Here is a 25,841-nt window from a genome sequence, read left to right on the forward strand (position 1 = left end):
TATGCTTTATAGTCCCATTAAACATTTTGACGTGTAATATTTTATTCTTTATCTGCTTAAAGGGTTTTTATAAAATAAGACTTGAAGTTTGTATTTGTATTATACAACACCTCTAGCCCTAGGACCCAGCCGGGAGACTCAAGGGACAGGCCAGGCAGTACTTGGTGCTGAAAGCATGTGTGTTTGAGTCTGTTTTCTGGCCGTCTATTTTAAGACTCCCCTTAGTCAGGAGAATAGAAGCCGCTGGCTGCTCCTGTTGCTGCAATGACACCAGTCTCTCCGGGGAGACCAAGAGAGAATTGATCTTGGGGAACACACCCGCACCCCACAGAAGAAGTGGCTATAGAAGAATGGAAAGTTTGTGCCCTCCTGAGCCCGATAGGGCTTCTGAAGCCTCCTTCTGTCTAGAGGAGGATGTCCCACCTGAAACTGTCCTCAACAGCGAAGAAACCGAGGATCTCACAAGGAGGTAAGCTGACGTAGACCCAAAACAATGCACTTGGATGTGGGGAGCACTGCACCTGCTAGACCACTGACCCTTATAGATCCCCTTAATGTACAATTGCCTGAATGTTACTCCAGAGCTGGCTGCGCACAGGGTTTTTTTCTATTTAAAGATACATCAGAACTGACAGCTGGGGAGTATTGGCCTGCCCCTCCCCGGCCATTCTGGAAGCTGGTCACATAATGATCCCATGCTGTCATGTGTGATGTGCCAGTTGTGGGTTAGATTTTGGTGACATAATTTACACTATGCACATATCCGGCATTGGGTCACAGTTATGGGTTTGACCTTTCAGCTTCTCCGCAGATCTGAGAACATTCAAGTTGATAATTCTCATTTTTTTTCCTTCTTCTTAATTTCTAAGGCAAATATAAAACTAAAAGAATTTGTTGATATATAAAAGGGGTAAAAGGATCAAGGATCATAAGAGAAGGATTTAAAGGTAGTGACAGCCTTAGGTGTCACTAATGCAACCAGGTGGTATGGAAAGCAATTTGTATGCTGGGCTGTGTAGATAATGGTATGCTGGGCTGTATATATAATTGTATGCTGGGCTGTATATATAATTGTATGCTGGGCTGTACATATAATGGTATGCTGGGCTGTATATATAATGGTATGCTGGGCTGTATATATAATGGTATACTGGGCTGTATATATAATGGTATGCTGGGCTGTGTATATAATGGTATGCTGGGCTGTATATATATATATATATATATATATATAATGGTATACTGGGCTGAATATATAATTGTATGCTGGGCTGTATATATAATGGTATGCTGGGCTGTATATATTATGGTATGCTGGGCTGTATATATTATGGTATGCTGGGCTGTATAGCTAGAGGTAATACCAGTAGGAAGAGGAAGATGTGGTTGGTAAATCCACAATAACAGAATGTAAACCTGCCTGGGATAAACATATATCTATCCTAAGATAAAAAAAGGGAATACTAAGTGGGTGGACCAGATGGACCCAGTGGTCTTTTTCTGCCGACAATCTTGTTTTTTCTAAAAGTAAAAAAAAATTACAATACAAAGTTGCCACAAAAAAAATGCAGCTATTTAGTATGCGGGAAAAAATTGTAAAAACTATTTAATAAAATGTATATGTGACTTAAACTGACACTAAGGAGTTAAAATAGCGTCAGGCATTTAAGCTATGTGCCAAGGAGAATTACTTGAGACATACCGTTTTAATCTACAATAAGAGTGACATTTTCCGGAAGTTTATTCTAATTTTAGGGGAATGCCCTGTTAGGGGAAAAAAAAAGTAGTAAATTATAATTAACATGAGTATAATATAGTGTATTGGTTACGGGTTGACTTTCTGGTCCAGGGAACTACTTGTCCCGATTTAGTTTTTGTGGATCTTGGCAGCTTCACATTCTGTTTGTATTTGTCAGTCTCAGTCACCTTAAAGGGTCCCTGTCATTTAACAAAACTTTTGGCCTGTCATAGAGACATGTGAAAACTACTTTTGATTGATTAGACCCCCCCCCCCCCTCAATAATCATTAGAATGAAGCAGGAGAAGCGCAGCTGTGCGCTTCACTCCCCGGTTACTGTCATCTCCTTCAGTTTGCAGTTCCCCCATAGACTTATAATGGAGTAAGTCTCTTACATCCCGACAGAGATCTTAGTAAATCAGGGAACGAAGCAGATAGCTGTGCCCTTCCTTCCTTGTAGATGTGAATGCCCATTGTCCATGTTACTCACCCCAAAAAGTTGGTATCTGATATATGATAATAGTAACCACTAATGTGCACTGCTACTCCCCTTAAAGGGGTTATCCAGCGAAAATCTTTTTCTTTCAAATCAAATTCAAAAAGTTATATAGATTTGTAATTTACTTTTATTTAAAAATCTCAAGTCTTCCCATACTTACCAGCTGCTCTATGTCCTGCAGGAAGTGGTGTATTCTTTTCAGTCTGACACAGTGCTCTGTGCTGCCACCTCTGTCCATGTCAGAAACTGTCCAGAACAGGAGCAAATCTCCATAGAAAACCTCTCCTGCTCTGGACAATTCCTGACATGGACAGAGGTGGCAGCAGAAAGCACTGTGTCAGACTGAAACGAACATACCACTTCCTGCAGGACATACAACAGCTGAGAAGTACAGGAACACTTGAGATTGTTAAATAGAAGTAATTTACCAATCTATGTAACTTTCTGAAACCAGTTGATTTGAAGGAAAAATATTTTTTTTCTGGAGTACCCCTTTAAGATAACATTTCATTTATTAATAGAAATTAGTTATTTCGGGGTTCTAGTTTATTAATAAATCCGGTTTGGTCCCATCATCACTATCCTAAACGTTCCCATTGACTTTGTTCCAGTTTAAAGGAAGCTGTAAACACCGGGGAAGTGAAACCCAAGCTCCAATGTCTCATGTCAAATCCAGCCTTCTCTATGGTGACCGTTCAGTGTGAAGACAGCGGGATACATTGGGAAACCAGCTCAAGCCGATGCTCCACACCATGGGCTTCAGAAGCCAGCACCACCTCAGAGGTGTTCAGCATGGAATCAGCCGGTACCCCTCCAGGCAAGGTTATCTTCATCATGGACGAGGGCAAGCTACGGAGAAAGAGAGTCAGACCTTCAACATCAACAAAGTTTGCCCGGCAGTCATCACATCATAAAAAGAGTGCTGAAAATCCCAAAGCATCTGCTGATAATATGGGGGAATCTTTTAAGCAAGCCCTGGAAAAAGCCAAACGTCATCTGTCCACCCACACAGAAGAAGCTGGTAATGCTGAGAGTGCTGCAAGGAATACTGGAGACTGTACAGGAGAAAACCCTGACGTACCAGAAAAGAACTCTGATAAACCTCCAGAGGAGAAACCAGAACCATCCGCTGCCGGGGCCTCTAATATCTTACCAGACAAAGTAGCAGAAGAAACAACAGGTGCCGCTCCAGGTAAGCAAAGGCCGGAACCTGATTTTCCAATATCATTTCTTAATCTATGTTTTAGATCGGGGATGGGGAACCTTCGGCCCTCCCCATCCTTGTTTTAGACAAACAGATGGGGTAAGCATATTGTCTCCTTTAAATAACATGGTAAATGACCTGTCAGAGGGGTACGTCACTGTCTCGACTCATCTCATTGATCAAGAGGAGAAGTAAACAGATCAGGACCTCCTCATCAAAGACTGCAAATTGGGTGTCAGACCAAGTTAGGCTTCTTTTTCTCATTTTCTTCCAACATCATACTAATAGCCTTCATAGAAGCCTGACATCTCATACAACGCCAGATAAATTATGGAGATAGATGAAGAAACCATGCCAAGTAATATCTTTAGAATAGATACTTGTTTCTACATCTTAACCTATCCTGATTTTACTGAAATTTTTCCACTTTTTCTATTGCAATTTTACCAAAAATGCAGCCGATAAAACGACTACATGTACATGTACTCTATGTAGACAAAGTAGGGTCAACAATAACCGATAAGACTCTTTTCACGTAACATTTTCTGTGCCCATTAGCCACAGCTGCAGGTATACAGTAATCATATCCATAAACCCCCATTAGCTAATAGATGCCAAAAGGTCTCCATATGGCTGGTCTACGATGGAGTTTACTATTATTTGCTCTATAAAATCTAGGAGAGCAGGTTACTGCTATGTTCCATAGAGCAATATACAATAAACGAAAGATATAGGGGGAAATTTATCAAACATGGTCTAAAGTGAAACTGGCTCAGTTGCCCCTAGCAACCAATCAGATTCCACTTTTCATTCCTCACAGATTTTTGGAAAATGAAAGGTGGAATCTGATTGGTTGCTAGGGGCAAATAAGACAATTCTACTTTACACCAGTTGATAAATCTCCCCCATAGTGCGGTATAATTTATTAACATGGCATGGTGGTATACGTCAAAGATATTTATAAGGGAATTCCCCCAACATATATTTATATACTATGGGGAGACAGTGTAAAGATAGCCAAGGGGACTTGGAAAGATCTCATGGCTTTCACAATTGGGTTGGTGGTTACATCTTTTATAACATGAGATTATTATCCATACCTATATAACACATACTCTGTGTGAAGTGGAGATGGTTTACCCACAGGTATGTTACCATGATGCCTCCTTCTTGGGTGAGAATGGAGCAATCTTTTTCTGATATCCTCCTATAACCACTACCATGACTGGATCTCGAGGTCACACTCTACTCTAGGCTTCACCTTGCTGGCAAATGCTACATTATTCCCAGAAGGTTCCCCCCCCCCCCCCCCGGCCTTTCCCAATCTTAGGCAATCCATAGTATCCAGCAGATCTAACAGTGTGCCCATTTAAAGCACCACAATTCCATTTTTTCATGCGGATCACTGTCTTGCTTGACCCCATTGACTATAATGCAATCTGTCAGGTTTCCAGCATGTTGTACAGAACTGAAGGCTGCCATGACATGATGGGAATTGCAGATTAACATATGCATATTGTATCTTTATAAACATGTATGGCATAACCTGAACCCAAGTGTGCAGCATTGGATTAGCGATGGCTGAAGAAGTTGGATGCAGCCCTAGGCCATGGCCATAGACTAGAGATGAGCGAACCTCGAGCATGCTCGAGTCGATCCGAACCCGAACTTTCGGCATTTGATTAGTGGTGGCTGCTGAACTTGGATAAAGCCCTAAGGCTATGTGGAAATCATGGATATAGTCATTGGCTGTATCCATGTTTTCCAGACAACCTTAGAGCTTTATCCAAGTTCAGCAGCCACTGCTAATCAAATGCCGAACGTTCAGGTTCGGATGGACTCCAACCCGAACCCGGTTCGCTCATCTTTACCATAGACTGTATACATGTTTTGTAGGGCTCCCTAGTGCAGTCACCGGTAACCAATTGCCACACGCTTTGGTTCGGATGGACCCAAGCGTACTCGAGATTCACTCATCTTTAGTGAATATATTGTATGCTTGCTATAAGCCTAATAAAGCTTTCATCGGGAATGGGCTCCATATACAGTGGTACCTTGGTTCTCGAACTACTCGGTTCTCAAACTGCTTGGAACTCAAACAGTTTTTTCAAAGAAAGTTTGCTTTGGTTCTCAAACTCCTGCTCGATTCAGGCCTCCAGTTCAGGCCTCCAGTTCAGGCCTCCAGTCTTGAAGTACTTGGTATCTTAATGTTTTGCGAGCCTGGATGGTGGGTTGTACCTGGTGAGTTTAGCACTGGTGAGGCTTCACATACAGTACAGTACTGTATAAGACTGCTGGAGTGCATATACAGTACAGTAGTAGTACAGTCAGTGCACCACCATCTCCCATCCTGTACTGTATAAGACTGCTGGAGTGCATATACAGTACAGTAGTAGTACAGTCAGGGCACCACCATCTCCCATCCTGTACTGTATAAGACTGCTGGAGTGCATATACAGTACAGTAGTAATACAGTCAGTGCACCACCATCTCCCATCCTGTACTGTATAAGACTGCTGGAGTGCATATACAGTACAGTAGTAGTACAGTCAGTGCACCACCATCTCCCATCCTGTACTGTATAAGACTGCTGGAGTGCATATACAGTACAGTAGTAGTACAGTCAGGGCACCACCATCTCCCATCCTGTACTGTATAAGACTGCTGGAGTGCATATACAGTACAGTAGTAGTACAGTCAGGGCACCACCATCTTCCATCCTGTACAGTACTGTATAAGACTGCTGGAGTGCATATACAGTACAATAGTAGTACAGTCAGGGCACCACCATCTCCCATCCTGTACTGTATAAGACTGCTGGAGTGCATATACAGTACAGTAGTAGTACAGTCAGGGCACCACCATCTCCCATCCTGTACTGTATAAGACTGCTGGAGTGCATATACAGTACAGTAGTAGTTCAGGCAGTGCACCACCATCTCCCATCCTGTACTGTATAAGACTGCTGGAGTGCATATACAGTACAGTAGTAGTACAGTCAGTGCACCACCATCTCCCATCTGTTACAGTACTGGGATGGGGGGGACTCTAGACAGTAAGGGATGAGTAAGGAGTTAGTGACTACTGTACTATAGTTGCTGGTTTTGTTGAATGTTTCTTGTGTATAATGTACTGTACAGTATAGTGCTGTTCTGTCCTGTACTGTAGGGATTACACTGGACACTTATCAATGTAATAAATGATATTGTAGGTAATTATTGGTGGGTGCTGGAACCAACTAAACACATTTACATAATTTCCTCTGGAAAGACACTGCTCGGTTCTCAGACTGCCTTCCGGAGCCAATTAAGTTCAGTAACCGAGGTACCACTGTATTACATACTTAGGAGTGTCCCTATATATGTGTATTTTCAGCGATTTGTTACAGTAGAAACAGTAGAGTGGTGTGAGGGTGTCATACTAGTGATCATTCATACCGACTAACAACTGATAAGATAGGCACTCCATATGAATAGCCAAAATAAAGTTACCATCTTTCAAGGGATCCTATGTATGTAAGACACCTGCTGGTAGACGTTGAGCTTATTCTTATTGAGTTCCTTATTCCTGATTTATTTTCCAGAGCCGGTCAAGACGCCCAAGCCACCTGAATCAAATGATACCACTGGAAGTGAAGCAATGAGCCCAGCAAAGAGTGTACCAGAAAAGCAAACAGCACAGAAAGATGCCACAAACACCACCAAACCAAAGGGACGTATGCCCCAGTCATTCTCTGAAAATAGAACTGAAATGATATCAAGTAAGCACGATGACAGCTACCCACCATTTGTCCTAGTAGAATTAAGGAGCGTTTTAGAAAAGATAGATATATTATGTAATCCTGAAAAGGCCGCTTTACTGAAAGACCCAAATGAGCCTCCCAGCACCCAATCCAACGTGTTCAGTATAGTTTCAGATGGGTCAGAGATATTAAACATCATGGCCCCGGATCTTATATCTACCGTAGACCAGGAGGCAAGCATAGAGATGGAAGATAAACTAGAGTACTTAGAGGAAAACCCCTTACTCATCCCCAAACAGCCCTGTACCAAGGACGCTTCAACAGCTAGTTCTTATGAGGAATATACCCAAAACATTAAGGAGACCATACAAGAAGAGAACTTTATACGTCCTGGAATCAACCAAAATACAGAATTAGATAAAACTGTTAATGATGTTGATTACTTTGAAAAATTTACTTTATTTGACGCCCAGGTCTCCAAGGAGTCTACCTTTAAAAGTCAAGAACAAGAAACTGTCGAAATTAAAGGAGAACAACTCGTTCCTTCCAACAAAAGTGAATCATCCATTGAAGATGACTCTTATTTACTTCAAAGTCTGGATGAGTCCTTCTATGGTGTATCTTTGGACAGTGATGCCACCGCGTTACTTCAAGAGGTTCCTAATCCGGAAAAATCTATCTCCGATGAAGATTTGGAAAAAAAAGATAAGAAGCCAAATGGACTAACCTTGTTTGGTGAAGAAGAAGGAGTATTGACCAAGTCGTTTTTTTTTCCGACATCTTACCCCATAAACCCTGAACTCCTTGAGGAACCACCTGCCATGGCTTTTCTTTATACAGATCTTTATGAAGAAGCCAGAGGAGGTAAAACAAAAGAGGAACACGACCGATCAGATGCGGAAAGTACCACTTCTGATCAGACTTTCCATAGTAGAATCTCAGATGATGATGGCACAGGGGTATATTTTGAAAAATTTAACTTGAAGGATGAGATCCCACCGGGTGGTGAAAAATCAGATGAGGATGATTTCTATAGCGATGAAGGTAGCGAAGAGGAACAGTATCTAAGTTACGAAGCTTTGTCGCAAGGGTCACTTGGTGATAAAGAAGCAAACCAGAAAGAAATAGTCCTTGAAGACAAAAAATCTCCATCTCTACCACATAGTGCAGGTCAAAAAGTGGAGGTGGAAAGTCAGCATCAGCAGAGAGAAAAAAAATTAGTGCGTGAAGATGCACTCCGCCTGGATGACCAATCAGATCTATTGAATGATACATGTAAGGTACCACCAACAGCTAATGGTCCAGTATCAGGGACAATAGAACAGAAGGGGCTTAGAGATAAGGAGAATGACGAGGACCTAGATTATGTCATTGTGTCTCCAGACGACCTTGATGAAGATGACGTTTTATTAAAGGAAATAACATTTGAAGATCAAGAGTCTTTAGAACACGAGAGTGACTTGTTTCAGGATGCCGTACAACGAGCCTCACCTCAACATGAAGAATCTGGTTTTGAGATGGTGGAAGAGGAAAAGAAATCCGAAGACGTGTTGGAAACTTCTATATCAGAGGACAGAAAGGCTCAGATTGATGCTTATTGCAAAACGTGTAAAATCCCAATAGTTGCCATTGATAAGATCTTTGGTGACCATAAGGACCACAATGCCACCACATTAGAGACTGCGGTGAATGAAATGACGGTCAGTGTTTTATCTATTTTTATTCTAATGTGATTGACTGATTTGATACGCATAATTATATATAATACATTGGAGAGATAAAACTGTGTATGTGTGCCGAAAGTTAAACTAGACAGTCGGGTCCATTTGCACAGAAAGATTATCCGACAGATTATCTGCCAAAGATTTGAAGCCAAAGCCAAGAACAGACTATAAACAGAGATCAGGTCATAAAAGAAAGCCTGAGATTCCTCCTCTTTCAAATCCATTCCTGGCTTTGGCTTCAAATCTTTGGCAGATAATCTGTCAGATAATCTTTCTGTGTAAATGGACCCTTAGGCAATGGCTGTTTATGGCTATTTCACGGCCACCTTATTGGACAGCCTTCATTTTGGCGCCAAAATATAGGCATATTATGCAAATTACATCCGTGGCTTATTCTAATTACATTGCAGGAGCTTTTAAGCACTTTAGGTTCTTGTCATATTATAGATACAATGTAGCATAGATAAATTTAACCCCTCCCCCTTGACACTTTCAGGACCCTAATAGCCACTTTAGTTTTTCTCTTATTAAGGTTAAACAGCTATATTTTTCAAAAAATGTTTTAGTTTATTGCATTTATTAATACAGGGGGCAATATATTATTTACTTAGGTCAGGTTATTGGCAGTAGCAGACTTGCAAATGTATGTGCAACATTTAGTTCAGTAAAAATCTGCAACTTTTAGCTGATTTACACTGTGCTGGTACCAGAAATGTATATAGATTTGTAATTTACTTCTATTTAGAAATCTAAACTCTTCCAATACTTATCATCTGCTGTATGTCCTGTAGGAAGTGGTGTATTTCTTCCAGTCTGACACAGTGCTCTCTGCTGTCACCTCTGTCCATGTCAGGAACTGTCCAGAGCAGTGGCAAATCCCCATAGGAAACCTTTCCTACTTTGGACAGTTCCTGACAAGGACAGAGGTGGCAGCAGAGAGCACTGTTTTAGATGCATAAGAATACACCACTTGCATGACATATAGCAGCTGACCAGTACTGGAAGACTTAAGATTTTTAAAAGTAAAGTACAAATCTATATACATTTTTGACAACAGTTGATTTGAAAGAGAAAAAAATTGCTGAAGTACCCCTTTAAGGGCTGGCACATAAAATGAGACTGTTTAGATTTGAAAAATAGGGCTTGGTCCTTTATGCCAAAATATAAAAAGGAAAAAAGAATTGATAGCCTTGTCACAGGATAGGCTATCGATAGTTTATTGTTAGGATGCCCCCAGCTTTTTGGCACCCACACTACTGTGAGAATGGAGCCAGAAGCAGTTGGCTCTGTTCCCTGTGTGGCTGCGGCATCAGGGTACCCAGGTCTTATTGAAGTTAATGGGAGATGTGGCTGCAGTACACCAACACTGCTACACAAGGAACAAAGCTCTAAGCTGTCTTGCTGTCTTGTCAGCTGTGATTGGATAGTGATAGACAGAGTATATTGCCACGTCTTCAAATGGTAACACCTAGTTGGCTATTTACTCATACGTCTCAAGAATAGCAAAGGAACGGCACATCACAGAGCTATAAGAAAAGATGTTCCTAAAATGTTATATCATGGAGAATACAAGGATTTACTAAATAAGACAGGTCAGGAGTGATGACAGGTCCTCTTTTTTTTGTGCACTGAACCTGGAAGCCCTGCAATACCAGGTCAATGCCTGGAGAGGACAGAGAAAGCTCTTTTTCCATCTCCCTGTTCTAAAAATCCATGTAATACATGCTCCCCAGATATTAAACTGATAAGAACAGATACTACACTTGATCTTAGCCAAAAGGCCGAGAAGCGATGACAGGTCCTCTTTAATGCAGTTCACAATCTAATTTCCCATTCTCATACACAAATAGTGCAGCAATGCGGCCTATACAGAACCTGGAATATAATGATTAGCTTTCCTTTTTTTTTTATTACATTAAAATTCTGCATTCAATGATATTCCAGTGTAATCCCTAACCCAACTAAGTTACAGCAGGCGTTACGATAAAGCTGAGGTCCCAGGCATTGTTCGCCTTCCCAATGGTTAGCCATCTGAACGTTAATGCTTGTAAAGCCTATAAAACCTCACGGGTTAAGCAGGGATCAAGAATTCACTTCTAGCATTCCTGATATGATTGACAGCACATGGACAGGGGCTTAACACTCTGGCAGAAGCATGCCTCCAAATAACTTTTTATGTTATCCCAATAAAATACCTTAGCATAGCTTCCAACCTATAGCACCATCTTATATAGTAATGTGGTGGTATAGATTTACACTTCACTTCCCTGCATTTCTTTACCTTACCTGACTGCACAAAAAATGCAATTCTAAATTGTATCAATGTCATTTCATGGATGAGAGCAGGCTATACCATGATAACCACCCATGCTCTAACGTGTTGGCTACCATAGAGCTACATGAGTGGATAATGGTATATCGGGAATGATATTACAAAGAAGTCAATTCTTGAACATGTATAATAAATTCTCTTCTCTTTACTATATTGCCCAGCATACAATAAAAGTGGTAACACTTGTATAAGCAGGATCCTGCACAGAAGCTTAAATCGAATGTATCATTAGGTACATTAGGTTGCGCGTAAACCGGACGGCGGTTCAAAAAGAGGACTACGCCACCGGTACCCCCACTGCAGCGCCGATCCTTACATTTAAAGAAACACAATGCTATGTACCTGATGGTACATTCACTTTAAGGTGTTTGTCAGGTGATTATCCATCACACCTGGTCCCTATCACTACTGACATCATCTGTCGGTGGACAGCAGGGAGAGCCCCATGCACCCTACACTGACAAAAGTATAAGGCCTTTAGCATGACCACATAGAAATGCTTGACATCGTCCTCACCTGATTATGGGGGCACACCCTGCGAAATCTGATTTAAAAAAACCATTGTAGCTACACTAAATGCGTGCTGTATTTGCAGAGTAATCTGGAGGATCAGCTGGAGAAACTGCAGGAACGTTCAATGAAAACGGAAGATTTTGTTACTAGAGTGGAGGCATTGTTTAATGACGTTGAAGTAAGTGGTCATCCTACATCATTCTCCTTTTTGTGAAGTAAATAAATCTTTCATGTAGGCGCCCTCGCATATATTTCATTGATGGGGGCAGTCTTGTGGTGTCCACCTAAGCCTAGACATGCAATGTCCCAAGGACTGAGGGTTAACTAAATTAATTTGATTCATACACTTTCTTCAATTGTGCACAGTAGAAGCCATGGTCTCTCACAGACAACACTGTTGATGTCAGTGGCCAATACTTTACATATGAAGTACATTTTTAAAAATGATATTCTGAGTTAAGGTCCTTTTACACTGATAGATCTTCTGCCACCTGCGGCTATAAACTATCGAAACGGGCCACACAAGCGAGCGGTCCACACAAACGATCCATGTGTTGTTTGTGCTGCCATTTACATACATTGCAATGCTATCGGCCGCACACTCCCTGTGCAGCCAATATATGATGATTTATAGGGCTGCTCAACATATGCGACTAGCCGATGAGTCAATGTTTTCCTGCTCCTTGCTGACACTTTGAGGCTGGGTTCACACTACGTTTATTTCAGTCAGTATTGTGGTCCTCATATTGCAACCAAAACCAGGAGTGGATTAAAAACACAGAAAGGATCTGTTCACACAATGTTGAAATTGAGTGGATGGCCGCCATTTAATGGCAAATATTTGCTGTTATTTTAAAATAACGGCTGTTATATTGAAATAATGGCAGTTATTTACTGTTATATGGCGGCCATCCACTCAATTCCACCATTGTGTGAACAGAGCCTTTCTGTGTTTTTAATCCACTCCTGGTTTTGGTTGCAATATGAGGACCGAAATACTGACTGAAATATACGTAGTGTGAACCCAGCCTTACTTGGGTCAATTATAACCCGAATGAGCGCCTCTAGCAATGCTCGTTGCTGATAAGTGGCGTCTGTAAAAGGGTCCTTACAATATGATTTATTTGCCCAAATGCATGGAACAGTCTGGGATTATAAGTACAGATCTCCCAGGACTGTCTCCAATGGACCTTAGGAGCATGGAACATGAAGCATACTAGGCCCTCCTATTGGGATGGCCAAAATTCTCTAATACCATATTCCTTTATATTGTTGTTTTTTTAATAAGCTTCTCATCAAGAATACTGCAATTTATACAATCCATATTATCTAAATAGAAAAACTTTTCAGAAGCTGAGAAAAAACTGACAGAAGAGAATGAAAAAATGGTCCAAAAAGTGGTTGACCACCACAAAGAGAAGAGGGAAGGATCCGAGGAAGTGAAGAAGATGAAGATGGATTATTTGTATGATCAGATGGTCAGTTTCCAGCAGAGTGTTGATACAGCAAAGGAAATACTGGAGAAAGCCGCCAAGGAGCTTGAAGAGCTGGATCCTGTCATGTTTCTGAGTGTAAGTCCGGAACATATAATATAATATATATTACATGTGAGTAGGGATTTTTGGATAGATGTGTCAAATGCATAATTTTATCAAACTCTTGAGCTGTTAAAAGTTTTGATTGTTGGGGTTATGGGTGCTGAGACCCCACTGATTGCTAAAATGAAGTTGTGCAAGGGCTGAGCTGTGTGCCTCTTCCTATTTGATCAGATTTTCTTGGCTCTTAGAGGAAGCAAGAGAGTTAAAGCAATGGCCTATGACTGTATCCATGTTTCCCTGGACTCCCTAGGGCTGCATCCAGTTGCATCTAGTTATCAATGTACAGCATGGGCTCATTTGAAGTGTGTAATATACGCGCTAGACTAGCACTTGGCTGAGCCCCTCTGTCCCTTGTTATTAGCAATTGAGGGGGTCCTACCATGCTGAATGGTGGACACAACCATTAACGTGTGGTTTCTTTTTTTAAAAAGAGTCTATGGAGAACAATTTCTATTTTGTTGAAGGTTACGTTTCTTATCATTGATATCTGCTGTCTCCTTCTCGGCCATTATTAGTCTATAGATTTTGTACTGAAAATAGATTAAAAACACCAGGGGGCGCACATAGTGTAATACCGCAGATAATATAAATCACTTAATGAAAGGGGTGATATACTGCGCATCTAAGGCGGTCGCACTCTGAGCATAGCACCGCCAGATGCCTAGAGAGTGTACAATCAGTTGTATGGTAAGGAGTATGGAGATTGAAGTGCACAAGTGGAGGTCCACCGATGCTTGAGAAAACCGGGAGTGGTAGGTACTGATCGGGAAAGCTGTGTACTATCACATAATAATTTATGTGAGTCGTATTACCAGAAAATGTTATGATACATATATATTGGGAGGGAGGAGGCCATGGGAGTCTCAATTAGAGTTTGAAAATACCCAGGAAGACTCCTCTCTGGTCAGCATAAAAACCTTATTAAAATTGTATGTCATATTGGAGAATCTCAAATAAAGTAGCATTTTCTGGTACTGCGACTCCCGTCATTTATGATGTGATAGTACACAGCTTTGCCCATCAGCGCCTACTATTCCCGGTTTTCTCGGGCATCAGTGGACCTCCCCCTGTGCACCTCATTCTCTGTAGTCTGGAGGTTTTGGCACATGCTATGTTTAATAAAGATGACAATGTGAACCGTCTGGTGTTGTGGTACAGTCTGCACAGTCAATTAAATCTTCTAAATCTATGATTAATACTAATAGTTTCATCATGACAAATTCACAATGAAATTATCCAAACCCAAATCTAATAAAACATTTGTCAATTCATGTAGATTATTTAAAGTTTTTTCACTCTCCAAGTCTTGTGATTTTCCGGAGTAGTCTGGAAAGGCACAGTTCAGTCTCATTCCAGATTTGTCTGAATGTTTGAAAAGCAGAATGACCTTTATAAGGCTAAATGAATCGAAGGACAATTGCTTTGGCTTGGGTGAAGCTTACCGTGTAGGTTCCTTATCTATGTCCACAAATAATAAGTTTTTAGTCACAACTCTCAGAATGTTGTACACTTATAAAGGTCTCAGGTTATGTTGGGAGTTGTAGTTTCCAAGAAGACAACCCATACTCACCTGCACACACCAATATGCAGTATGCAGAACTCCACCATACTCACCTGGCTATGTCCTCCGGCATCTCCCCTCCCTACTCTGCTGGGAGAGGGAGCGGCTTCTTGTGGCCAGAGGCATTATGCTCCCTGTGGCCACAAGAGTTTTTGGCAGAGTGAGGAGCTAATGGCTCCTAGTTCTGTCAATTACAGCTACGCATTTAACAGCAATTGCTCATCTTGGGAAGGCCCATTTGGCTGCTGGGTGCTGCAAGTGACCTGGCGCAGGGGGTCCATTCTAGCTGGGGGCCCAATGGGGGAGCCTGAATTTGTCTCTAAATTTGTTATAATTCACAGTGAATATATGTCGTGAGTAGGTTAAGTATAGAAATGCCATTATTGTATATTTTTCTTTATAAATCTCTTGCCTTTTCCTTTTTCTAGGCTCACAATGATATCAATAGCAGGTACAGTCCTTCTTGCTTGTGCTTTGTGATAAATGTCTGTTTTCCAAATTGACAACTAAACATTTGGATATAGTCCTACATGGTAGATCTGACTGCTTCATTCATCAGAATAGAGGTTGTTACAATCCATGCACATACTGAGGAAGCAAAACCCATTAAAATGGAATCTGCCACATGTGAACATAACCTTGCAGAAGTTTGCCCAATTGACAAAGTTTAAAGTAGGCTGATGATTTATTTCACTGTTATACTCCCTCTATAGTAACAGTATTTCCCTCTATAGTAAAGAGTATTTCCCTGTATCCATCCCCTCCTTGTATACCCCCCTTCCCTGTATCCATCCCCTCCTTGTATACCCCCCTTCCCTGTATCCATCCCCTCCTTGTATACCCCCCTTCCCTGTATCCATCCCCTCCTTGTATACCCCTCTTTCCTGCATCCATCCCCTCCTTGTATACCCCTCTTCCCTGCATCCATCCCCTCCTTGTATACCCCTCTTTCCTGCATCCATCCCCTCCTTGGTTGAACTTGATGGACATGTGTCTTTCTTCAACCTTATTAACTATGTAATGGAACAAAAAAATATTTTTTTTTATGCTGATGGAATCCTGCAAAATAATGGACACCATTGTAAAACCTGACAGACCCCTATTAAAATAGGTGGGGCCTTCTGGGCTCCGTTTGTGTTTATCATACTGCCAAACAGATGCTCTGAACGAAGCCTCTGATGCAGAACTTAGAAGTGTCTTATTATGAGGTGTTCCAGGGTACAAAAAAAATACTAAATCTAATGAAAGACAGGCCAAAATAATAAAAAAAAAGATAATAATAATATAATAAAGAAAATCTCTGAATTGGTTATGTCCATTATTTTCTGATTTGGCGTCCAATGGTCTAGAACAGGGGTGTCAAACTCCTACAGCTAAAGCTTTGGCTGTCCAGGCATGATGGGAATTGTAGTTTTCCAAGAGCTGGAGGGTCGCAATTTGACTACTTTTGTCTAGAAGTTCTGGGATCTTGCCCGAACAAAACTATTGATCTTGCTCTTGCTATAGTCTAACTTGTCCAGCCCAATTCATGACATTGAGAAGCCACCATAAATGTTCTCTGTACTCTTTCAGTCCCTGCATAGTATAAATGGCCATTGTGTCTCCTTAAGGTTTCTGTGTTTAATCCTACAGGTTACTGAAAGCCATAGAGAACACTGTATCTCTAGACAAGATGCCCAGCGCATTCTCTCTCTTTGATCACATTGCTGCCAAGTCTTCTAAGGCCGATCAGAAGACAGTCAAACACCTGCCAGGTATGAACTGTACTCGACTCATACACTGAATCTGAATGATATGGGGTATACATCATGTGGCGTACGGTAACAGCTATGAAGCATAGGAGAGGACATCTATCAAATGTGACAGGGCTGTGGGATGACGCGTCACTTTGAAACCATAAGCTTCTTAGCAGACGGCACTTGCTAATTCTAGAAGACTGATATGTAAGATAACCTGCTTGGAGTCACAAGATATTGGCCGCTGCGGCTGAATCTCATATATATAGCACATTTTGTTCAGCGAGCTTTACATAGCTAGGATTTGTTCAGAGGGGAAAACTTCTTACAATTGTCTTTTCTTTCCAGTTTTCACTTAGTTTCCTTTTCTTAGCACAGGCTGTGACGATGGGATGCTATGTGACCAATACTATAAAAACTTTTTTTTAAATATTTTTGGAATCTCCTATGACTAGCAAAAAGACACTGGGGGAGATAAATAAAAGCGTGTGCATTACAAATCGGGTAGAAATGTTAAAAACACTGTTTTACATGATCGGGGCATTCTAAAGGTACCCATACACATTATACTTTTGAGGGCCATACCCACCATTTGCTGAATAAAGTGTATGGGGCGCTTTCAACCATCCAGCAATAGATGATTTTGGTGGAGATAGGGGTCAGATGTGATGGATAATCACTGCCTGACCCCTTTATTCTCAGAGAGATAAAGCTGCAGCCAGAGCCGTCTGGTTATAGCTTACCCCTCCCCTCACCATAGAGAACATATGAATGATCAGCCGTGCTGAATGTTCCTGTGTATGGAGAGGATAGGAGAGATAACTGATGGCCAAACAATTGTATGGCTGTCAGTTATTGAAACTGTATGGTCACCTTAAAGGTCTTTATACTTTTGTTGGCCATACCCGCCGCTAGCTCTAGATGACCGACCACCGACAGATGATGGAAAATCACTGCCCAACCCTATTATGGGGCACATAACCTGCAGTTAGAGCTCTGTGGCTGCGGCTTACCCTCCCCTTCCCATAGAGTGTCTACTATAGCCATATTGTGCCAATTGTCCATGTAGTTCCATAGACTTCTGATGGAGCTGCCTAGATGCTGATCCACTACTGCGCACATCTCCCGACTGATCCACGCGGGTATGTCATGTAGGCCTCCCCCCCCCCCCCCCCCCCAAGCTTCTCCAGGCAATCTACAAACTTGGAGAAGGGAATAATTTTTTTCCAATGACTAAATGAATGAAGGATGATTCATTCGTATTGGTGATTCACTCAACTCTATTTCCTTCCCTCAGCTTTGACAAGCATTAAGACTATGTATCAGATTGCCTTGGGCCTATTAACTACAGAGCCGAAAATTCTCCATCGCTGCATTAACAGCTGAATATTAACATGAGTCGGCCCCAGTTGTATTCCTGCCATATTGCTTGTATGCTCTCATTATTATAGGTCTCAGTATTACAGCTTGTATTTTGCTGTCCGTTACATCTTCACCTACAAGTATAATAGATATTATCCACATTGCTCATACACCCGGCCTCTGTATTGCTGATGCGTCAGGTTTTTCAGCTGCACTCAATGTATCACAGGTCCCCAGACTATTAGTTATTGGAATATCCTTGGCCTCTACGCTTTTATACATCCCCACTGTGATGTGACATCTATGTAATAGCCATATATATGAATTTTACTGCTCATTATTAAAGGCTAAGGCAGCGGCACTATCCATATACCCCGGGTGCTTTCATCATTACCAGGTGGCTATAAAGCTTTAGCTTTTGTAATTGCATGAATTTTTGGGGCTAAGGGTACCCCTGTGCCCTCTTCAGGTGTTAGGAGAAGAAGAATATGGCTTATATTTATATACTAACTAATGTCTAACCTGGCTTTTATCTAAACGGGAAGTAATACATACTTAATATTAATGCTAGTATAGGGTTTATGTTTTTTAGTATAGTATACTTCCATGCATTAAAGGGGTACTCCAGGGAAATGTTTTTTTCTTTTAAATCAACTGGTTTCAGAAAAATTATATAGTTTGTCATTAACTTCTATTTAAAAAACTTAAGTCTTCCAGTACTTAGCAGCTGCTGTATGTCCCGTAGGAAGTTGTGTATTCTTTCCAGCCTGACACAGTACTCTCTGCTGCCACCTCTCTCCATGTCAGGAACTTTCCAGAGCAGCAGCAAATCCCCATAGAAAACCTTCCCTGCTCTGGACAGTTCCTGACATGGACAGAGGTGGCAGCAGAGAGCACTGTGTCAGACTGGAAAGAATACACCACTTCCTGCAGGACTTGCATCAGCTGATAAGTACTGCAAGACTGGAGATTTTTAAATTACAAATCTGTATAACTTTCTGATACCTGTTGAGAAAAAAAATTGCTAGAGTACTCCTTTAATACCTAATTCCTGGGGGTATGTGTTATAGAGTCAGACCATGAGACTACTGTAGGGACCCTGAAGGTAGGGGGTCCAAATCAGGATTGATGGCGTTCCTTGAGAACAACCTGAGACCATTCTACACTTAGGTGCCATGGCATGCTACTGTGAAAATAAAGTTTTCCTTAAAGGGGTTATCCCAAGATTGCAAGATCTCCCCAATCTACAGGATAGCTAGCTGATTGGGGGGGGGGCTGTCTGACCAATGATGAGAATGAAGATCCTCTTGTTTGGCCAACACTTCATTCATTGCCTTCAAAACATAGTAAAACAAGTGAATGGTTCAGCATGTTCAGCAATGTTCATAGGTTCCATGGAGAATGAATGAAGGCGCGGTCCAGGATATACCCTCATGCCTCATTCCCTCGAGGATAAGGGTCCACTTTTCCTGTGGGATCCCAGTGATCGGACGACACCAATCAAATACATTTTACCCTTCAGTTGATATTGTGGTAAAGCCTCTTTAAATATCATTGTCTCTTTTACTGCAGTTCCTCAAACACCGAAGTTAAAGCCACAAGAACACAACTCCGCAACCAGCAATTCAATTACGGTGTACTGGACAATGCGGGACGAAGACGTCATTGACTGTTTTCAGGTGTACTGTATGGAGGAGCCTCAAGGGAAAGGTGATGATAATGGTAAGCTCGGCACCCGATTGTCTGGTTTGGGTCCAGCCTTACACCAGGGATGGGGAACCTTCGGCCTCCAGCTGTTGCAAAACTACAATTTCCATCATGCCCGGACATCTAAAGCTTTCCGGGCATGACAGGAATTGTAATTTGCAACAACTGGAGAGCCGAAGGTTCCCCATACCTGCCTTAAACGCTTAGAGGGACTCGCTACCCACAATCTGCCCCCCACACCACTTGTACCTTCGGATAGCTGCTTTTACTCCAAGATCTGTCCTGGGGTGATGCAGTTATTGTTCCGAAAAACAACTTTTGAACTTGCAGCCTTGTGTCAAATTGACGTGGCCTAGAGTACCCATGCCTTAGGTCTGCGACATGCCTCCGTCCCTCCTCCCCGCCCTCCTCACCATTACAAATGCCCCTAGAAAGATTTCCCCTATTATCACTTGTCTGAACACTGCACATGTGTTGGATCGTTAAGACACCTGTGCAGTGTTCAGAAAAGTGATGAATAGGAGAAATCCTGCCTGGGGCATTCCTAATGGTGAGGAGGGACAGAGAGGGTGTCGCAGACCTGCGGCATAGACACTCTAGGCAATGCCAATTTGACACAGGGCTGCAAGTTTAAAAGTTGTTTTTTAGGACAATAACTGCATCACCTGCCGAACGGACCCCAGGACAGATCTTGGAGTAAAAGCAGCTATCCGACTGTACAAGCGGTTTCAATCATCATGAATGATACCATAGATGGTCAACATTATCATACATTCTGCTGCACTGTAGTAGACAAGAGCACCATCACTATCCAACTACAGATACGCAATTGATCTGCCATTTCAACAATCTGTGAATCAATTCCTAACCCGCTTACCTTAAGTATACATTGAATCGATTAGTTGTCCCCCACTTGTATCTGAAATTGACTGGGTTACTCTCGTTTCCTTTCTTACGCCAACAAAGTATCGATTGACTTATTGGCTTCCGATGAAATTTGCCCAAGGGAAATGAAAGTGACGGACTATATTACCGATTCAGAACCGCAGAGCATATTGGGACATTACAATTCTTTATGTTATAGGGAAAACTGTAAAACCACATGATAGTCTATGGACATAGTGTTTGTGTAGAATCCTGAGAAACACAATCCAGAGACCTGTGCTGTTATTCTGTATTAATAGCAGCCAGATTTATAGTTGTCTCTTCTATCATCTTATTACTCTAGGTCTGCTGGAGGAATACCGCGTCACAGTCAAGGAGAGTTTCTGCATATTGGAGGACCTTGAGCCAGATAAATGTTACAGTGTCTGGGTTATGGCCGTAAATTACACCGGCTGCAGCCTACCCAGCGACAAGTCAATATTCAGGACTGGTATGTGCAACGCTGATCCTATTAACACTAGAAGCATTGCTGAGGGGGATAGGATGCCAGTAGTCCGTGGACAGAACAAATTTGACTAATTCTGCAAATTTCATTTTTTAAATAGTCGTTTTATGTTCTCAATGTGGGGCCACCAGCAATGGTCAGCATGTTCAAGTCTGATCGTTCTGCAGTTGATTACTCGTAGCTGAAGAAGTTGGATGCAGCCCTAGAGAGTCCTATAAAACAGGAATACAGCCATAGGCTATGTTCACATTACGTATGAGACCAGCCGTTCCGTGACCTGGCCAGTCCACGAAAAGATCATCCTGGACGGTGCACTGCTGGCCGGATGATCTTTAGAGCCGCAGAGTTCTGATGCGGACGCATCCGTGCACGCCTGCATCAGAACTCCCCACAGCACCCTATAGAGCATTGGGCCGTAGCCGCTCACTCCATAGTGTGTGCTGACATGGTCTTCTACGGCCGCTATTTAATGAATAGCGGCCGCAAAAAACTGACATGTCAGTTGTTTGTGGCGCCGCTAGGGATCCCGGCCGGAGCGTATACTATGTGCATACGCTCTGGCCTGTATCCCATAGATGGCAAGGTAACGTATATTTTCGTAACAATCACGGCTGTTATACAACGGCCGTGGTTTTACGAGAATATACATTGTGTGAACATAGCCTCAGGTTGTATCAATGTTTTCCTAGACTCCTTAGGGCTGCATCCATGACTATGCATGTTAAATATAAACCATTTGAAGCTCCACTAATAGCATAATATCTTACTGTGATTGCCTTACCTTAGTATGATCCTGGTGGCCTATTTCAGTTATATGTAGAATAGTGACATGTCAGATATACATGTGAGAACATTGCATTGCATTGGTGAAGGCAACCACTCTTATGGCTGTATTACATGGCCCACAACAGCGCTGCTGATCTGCTAGATTGGTGCTCGCTTACTGAGCCTATTACACAGCTCAATAATTGCGCAGCAAGTGATATCTATCTATCTATCTATCTATCTATCTATCTATCTATCTATCTATCTATCTATCGTTCGTTAGCGATGTCCATGCAGCCCTTACCTAATAAGTGTTAAATAATAAAGCTACATATACCTCTCAGTGCTCCCTGATGTCCTGCTAGCTTCGGCCTGCTCCCCGCATTCACCACTGGAACTTCTGAGCTGGCCAGTGGATGGCTGAGCGGACTGTTACTCCATAGACCAGCTCAGAAGTTCCAGTGGCGGCTGTGGGGACTGGGCCGAAGCTAGCAGGACATCTGGGTGCGCAGAGAGGTATGTATAAATTTATTATTTTATTTTACAGAAAGCAATGTGCATCCAGCAGCTGATGATTTAAGGGTCCTATTAGACAAAGCAATTGCAAATGAGCTTTTTTGGGAACGACTTGAAATCACTCACCATAATACACGGAGCAATAGTTGTTAGTTACGATCGTAATTTGCAAACAATTAACAATGATTTTATGGTCAGCTCAAAAAATGTGATCAACAACATATGAATTTTCAATGGAGCGATGATCTTCCGAATCAGCCTGACTCGGCAGATTATCGTTTTCATAGAATGAAAGAATCCTATGTCTAATAGTAAATTACAGACCACTATAACTGCCGTAATAACCATAAAGTATATGAGTTTATAGAATGCTGCTTTTGCTTATTCTTTTTTGGGCTATATTTACAGCCCCCCCTTAACACTGCTGCCCTAGGCACATGACCACGAGTGCCCAATGATAAATACGAGTGCAAATATTGTCTACTGAGCAGCTGACTCCACAGTGTGTCTGGGACCTGCCAATGTCCTAGTAGTGTCATGTGTCTATTGTCCCATCAAATCTTTGCAGGACTCACTTATATATTTACATTTACCGTCTCGTAAGACTTAGAACATGGAAACAGCTTAAGGTGAATATACTGTGAGTAACGCAAGGCAGAGGGGCTCAAATAGCAAACAAGTGTGGGTGGTTATGTGACCGGAGTGCTATTCCTAGTCAGGTGCTGAGTGAGAATATAGGGCAGGCTCAGTGTATTTTGGCTTATGATCTGCGAACGTAGATTATACGGTAGAATCTATGTTAGATATGGGGCTATTAAATTTACTACAAGCCAAGAAGTATACTGTTGTTTTGGCTATTGATAAATATTGTATCAATATTTTCTGCATTACGTCTCTTTATATACAACCATAGGCCATGTTCACACAACGTATATTTTTGTAAAAGTACAGGCGTTGTAGCCGATTGCAACAATGGCCGTGAATAATACTAAAATATACATTTCGTTGCAGTCTATGGAATCCCGGCCGGAGCGTAAACACATAGTATACACTCCGGCCGGGATCCCTAGCGGCGCCGCAAAAAACTGACATGTCGCCATAGAGAACCTGCCAGTGCACACAATGAAGCGCACAGCTCCATCCGGTACCGGATGGATCTTATCTGACACTGGCCGTTCCGTGACCTGGCCGGGTCACGGAACGCCCGGTGTCATACAATGTGTGAACATAGCCATAAAGTGTATTTCTTTGGTAAAGACAAGCCTAATGCATACAAAAGACAATGGGGATGGGAATCAAAAGATGATGATCCACACAGGTAACACAGACCACGCTGATAGATAGTAGGATGTTCATGACATATGCAGACTTGGCAATAAATACAGAAGAAAAAATTGCATGTTTGGAAGCATTAAGGTGGCGGTGCTCCTTGTACCTAAAAACTAAAATGAACTATGTATAAGAATAAAGAATTAAGTAATATTTTTGTTCTGCGCCACCAGGGGGAGCTCACTGCATATGGAATACCTGCAGTGACTAGGAGGGGGAACTCACTGCCCCTAGTGGTGAGAATCTAACTAGTGATCTCTCATAGTCCTTTGTAGAGGTTAGAATGACTTACAATAGTAAGACTGAAGGATCACACTAGGGGATTCCATCATTTATGCCAGAGGCTTATCTAGAGGGGGTCCAAAAGACCCCTCTGTCTCACAAGGAGACCAGTACTATCTATGACTTTGTAGAGTCTGCATCAGGGCCAAAGAACTTACATCTCTGAATTCCAGAAATTCCAGCACATCTCCTACATGACTCTGGTAAATAGTGAGAGGTTATTGTATACCAGTGACCTCAGTTTGTGGGATCCGTCTACTGGTATGAACCAGTGGTAAACAATAAATAGAAAAAAATAATAGGAAACAAAGCATTCTCAATTTTTATTCCTACAAAGAGGCAAATGACTAGAGGTAAATCTTTAACTAAATGCAAGGGTGGGGTTCCACCTTATCGTAAGTTCCTTTCTTGGCTGAACATATATGATACATGCAGGATGCCTATATTGCAAGACATTGTATAAAATAATCCTAATAATTAAATAAAATAATTATAAAACTCTAAACATTTTATATATTAGAGTAGTCATCAATATAAGAACTAAGTTCATTACATAAGTGTGGTACCAGAGTCATGCTCAGTACCTATATGCAGTGCCAGAGCCAAGCTCAGTACATATATACAGCACCAGAGCCAAGCTCAGTATGTATATGCAGCACCAAAGCTCAGTACATATATGCAGCAGAGAGTCAAGCTCAGTATATATAGTCACAGAACTAAGCTCATTACATAAATATGGTACCAGAATCAAGCTCAATACATATATGCAGCACCAGAGCCAAGCTCAGTATGTACAGTATATGCAGCACCAGAGCCAAGCCCAGTACATATATGCAGCACCAGAGCCAAGCTCAGTACATATGTGCAGCACAAGAGCCAAGCTTAGTATGCATATGCAGCACCAGAGCCAAGCTTAGTATGCATATGCAGCACCAGAGCCAAGCTCAGTACATATATGCAGCACCAGAGCCAAGCTCAGTATGTATACTAACAGAACTAAGCTCATTACATATATATGGTACCAGAATCAAGCTCAGTACATATATGCAGAACCAAGCTCGTTATGTATAGTAACAGAGCTAAGTTCATTACCTAAATACGGTACCAGAATCAAGCTCATCACATATATGCAGCCCCAGAGTCAAGCTCAGTATGATAGTAACAGAACTAAGCTTGTTACATATATATGGTACCAGAATCAAGCTCAGTACATACACTCACCGTCCACTTTATTAGGTACACCATGCTAGTAATGGGTTGGACCCCCTTTTGCCTTCAGAACTGCCTCAATTCTTTGTGGCATAGATTCAACAAGGTGCTGGAAGCATTCCTCAGAGATTTTGGTCCATATTGACATGATGGCATCACACAGTTGCCGCAGATTTGTCGGCTGCACATCCATGATGCGAATCTCCCGTTCCACCACATCCCAAAGATGCTCTATTGGATTGAGATCTGGTGACTGTGGAGGCCATTGGAGTACAGTGAACTCATTGTCATGTTCAAGCAGAAATCGAGACTCATCAGACCAGGCAACGTTTTTCCAATCTTCTACTGTCCAATTTCGATGAGCTTGTGCAAATTGTAGCCTCAGTTTCCTGTTCTTAGCTGAAAGGAGTGGCACCCGGTGTGGTCTTCTGCTGCTGTAGCCCATCTGCCTCAAAGTTCGACGTACTGTGCGTTCAGAAATGCTCTTCTGCCTACCTTGGTTGTATCGGTTGGCTATTTGAGTCACTGTTGCCTTTCTATCAGCTCGAACCAGTCTGCCCATTCTCCTCTGACCTCTGGCATCAACAAGGCATTTCCGCCCACAGAACTGCCGCTCACTGGATGTTTTTTCTTT

At 41.9% G+C, this 25,841-nt stretch overlaps 1 protein-coding gene and 1 pseudogene across 1 annotated transcript in view; one reads left to right on the forward strand and one right to left on the reverse strand.

The window, feature by feature from the left end:
- The first annotated feature begins 234 nt into the window (after positions 1-234).
- The window catches only part of CMYA5 (cardiomyopathy associated 5), a 33,130-nt gene continuing 7,523 nt past the window's right edge, over positions 235-25,841 (forward strand). Inside the window, exons 1-9 of the mRNA XM_069963036.1 lie at positions 235-469; positions 2,849-3,429; positions 7,025-8,883; positions 11,835-11,930; positions 13,090-13,323; positions 15,340-15,362; positions 16,544-16,665; positions 19,582-19,731; positions 20,945-21,091. Of these exons, the coding sequence (XP_069819137.1) occupies positions 351-469; positions 2,849-3,429; positions 7,025-8,883; positions 11,835-11,930; positions 13,090-13,323; positions 15,340-15,362; positions 16,544-16,665; positions 19,582-19,731; positions 20,945-21,091 (3,331 nt within the window). The 5' untranslated portion in view covers positions 235-350. The remainder of the gene's footprint in view (positions 470-2,848; positions 3,430-7,024; positions 8,884-11,834; positions 11,931-13,089; positions 13,324-15,339; positions 15,363-16,543; positions 16,666-19,581; positions 19,732-20,944; positions 21,092-25,841) is intronic.
- On the reverse strand, positions 10,526-10,700 carry LOC138787656 (U2 spliceosomal RNA; annotated as a pseudogene).

The sequence above is a fragment of the Dendropsophus ebraccatus genome, chromosome 3 (assembly GCF_027789765.1).
Source record: "Dendropsophus ebraccatus isolate aDenEbr1 chromosome 3, aDenEbr1.pat, whole genome shotgun sequence".
Taxonomy (NCBI): domain Eukaryota; kingdom Metazoa; phylum Chordata; class Amphibia; order Anura; family Hylidae; genus Dendropsophus; species Dendropsophus ebraccatus.